Genomic DNA, 2351 nt, shown 5'->3' with positions numbered 1-2351 from the left:
ACTAAACTGCCATTGGCTCGTCTGCGTTCGAGGGGCGGGGCTTAGCCATAGGTCAAATTGAGCGAAGAGGCATTTTTTTTCCTGGTTCGGTTGAAACACGCCCCATAATCACAGCCCATTGGAGCGGTATCAGACTCATATTCTAACTAGAATTATGAGTATGACATCGTCAGGCTACCATTTCATCCCTCCAGTGGAATAAATAGCTGGGAAGTCACAGATGTGATGTGGCCCATAAAACAGAAAGCCATCCACAAACGAGCAAAACCTGTTTCACGTATAGAAATGCATCTACAAATGCGTAAATATCACTTAACATGTGAAATTTAAATACCTTTTTACAGAATAAGTTATGATATTTGCAAATCACTCTGTATTTCTGTGGATATGACTTTACACAACACAAAAAAATACACCGTTGTGGTTGTGGATATTTCTGTGGTAAAAATCGGACAAAAACATGCAAATTAATAGAAGGAAACTCACATGACCCACATGATGAATTTACACAAATAAAAAAATACATGTTTGTGGTAAGTGAAAAACTTGTGGATCATGGTACACATTTGTGGATTGTTTTCTCCCAATAAAAGTTCAATAAAAGCGTCCATAATACATGCCCTTATCAATGTTTTTGCAATTGGTCTTTTGTATGCTTTATGTTTTGTTTGACATAGAAATCTTGAAATAATAAATGATCAAATCCCAGTGGTAAACCCTGTGGGCCAGGTGATATAAAAGCCACCAAACTGCCTCATCTGCAGACAGAAGAAAACACTCAACACTACTCACAACAACTAAGAGAACTCAAGACTAAACCAGACTAAACTAGAGTTGGTAGGATGAAATATGACAGGATACCATTTTAGCATCCTTGAATGTAATTTCTTCATATTGCCTTCATCCAGACATGGGAGCAAAAAATGACACAGCTGTGAGGGTGTATGAGTTTATTATAACAGGCTTTGATCACCTTTCACATCAGAAACTGCTTGGCTCCCTCATCCTTATTGCTTATGTTCTCATACTGTTTTTCTGCAGCATAAATCTGAGTATAGTGGTTGCAGACAGACGTTTGCACTCACCAATGTACATATTCATTTGCAACTTAGCCATTGTGGACATCATGTTTAGCACCAGCTCTAGCATAACAATGATAGCTGTAGTTCTTGCAGAAATGAAAACCATTTCCTACAATTCGTGCATCACTAGTATGTTTATCTACCATCTTGGGGATGTCACTTCGTGTCTAGCGATAACCTTGATGGCTTTGGATCGAATGATTGCAATTAGCCTGCCTCTGAGGTACAACAGCATCCTCACAAACACACGCAGTATCATGCTCATTATGGCTGCCTGGATAATAGGTATTGGATCAATGGTGCCTAATACTGTAACAGTAGAGAGCATTCCATACTGTCAACCCGTGATAAGATATGTGTTTTGTGACTATGCTGCAATGATACGAGCTGGATGTGTGGACCCTGTACCTTATTTTCAGATTCCAATAATCGTGTTCAAGTGGATGTGGTTTTTGGTTGGACATTTTACGCTGATTTTCTTGACATATGTTGTTATTATCTTCACTGTTCTGAGACTCAAAGAAAAGGGAAGCAGGAAGAAAATGTTTAGTACTTGTATTTCACATATCATTGTGGTTTCCACTTACTTCGCACCCAAATTAGTATCTGTGCTGCTCACTAGAATAGGTGTGAAACTTAACCTGACTGAAAGAAATGCTGTGATTATTGTGGCTTCAGTGCTGCCACCTCTCATCAACCCTGTAACTTACTGTCTAACAACAAAAGAACTGAGAACACGGCTGATAAACCTGTTGACTAAACACCGTGTGGCGATTAAGTGACTGAGTGAAAGCATATTGTATTTTTGCACACAGAGTAACTTAATACTCTTATGATGCTCTCAATTATCTGAAATTGTACTTTAGTGATTAATCTCAATGTCAACATCATTCATACATATACATAAGTTTAATTTATTGCATTTTTTAAACAAATATATGCAAACTACATGTGTACCCGACTGTCCAGAATGACTAGTTACCAATGACTGTCCAGCTTGTTTATCTGTACCATACAGACACATAGTAATCAATAATATTAGTAATGAATCAATAGAATCCTCCCAAATAAATTATTTTCATATAAGCATCTTATTCGTTTAACTAAGACAAATCTATAGATATATATTTTTTAAACAAATCACATAAACCCACAAACAACCCAATGTTATGTAATATGTCTACTGAATATATCTAAAAATCAAAAAATAGTAATATACTGTACACTTTTCTGTTCTGATAGGCTATCACCGGTGACTGTTCTGTATAA

General features: G+C 36.8%; 1 protein-coding gene across 1 annotated transcript; it reads left to right on the top strand.

The window, feature by feature from the left end:
• The first annotated feature begins 795 nt into the window (after positions 1-795).
• LOC105901036 (olfactory receptor 10G4-like) lies at positions 796-1864 on the top strand. The gene has a single exon (XM_012828427.2). The coding sequence runs from the start codon at positions 911-913 to the stop codon at positions 1862-1864; it is 954 nt and encodes a 317-aa protein (XP_012683881.2). The 5' UTR covers positions 796-910.
• The last annotated feature ends 487 nt before the right edge of the window (positions 1865-2351 follow it).

The sequence above is a fragment of the Clupea harengus genome, unplaced genomic scaffold, assembly GCF_900700415.2.
Source record: "Clupea harengus unplaced genomic scaffold, Ch_v2.0.2, whole genome shotgun sequence".
Classification (NCBI taxonomy): domain Eukaryota; kingdom Metazoa; phylum Chordata; class Actinopteri; order Clupeiformes; family Clupeidae; genus Clupea; species Clupea harengus.
Note: the sequence above shows the minus strand (reverse complement) of the source record. Positions and strands in the feature narration are given on the sequence as shown.

Coding starts and splice junctions, on each gene's coding strand:
- LOC105901036 (XM_012828427.2), top strand. CDS start 911: ATGGGAGCAAAAAATGACACAGCTGTGAGGGTGTATGAGTTTATTATA.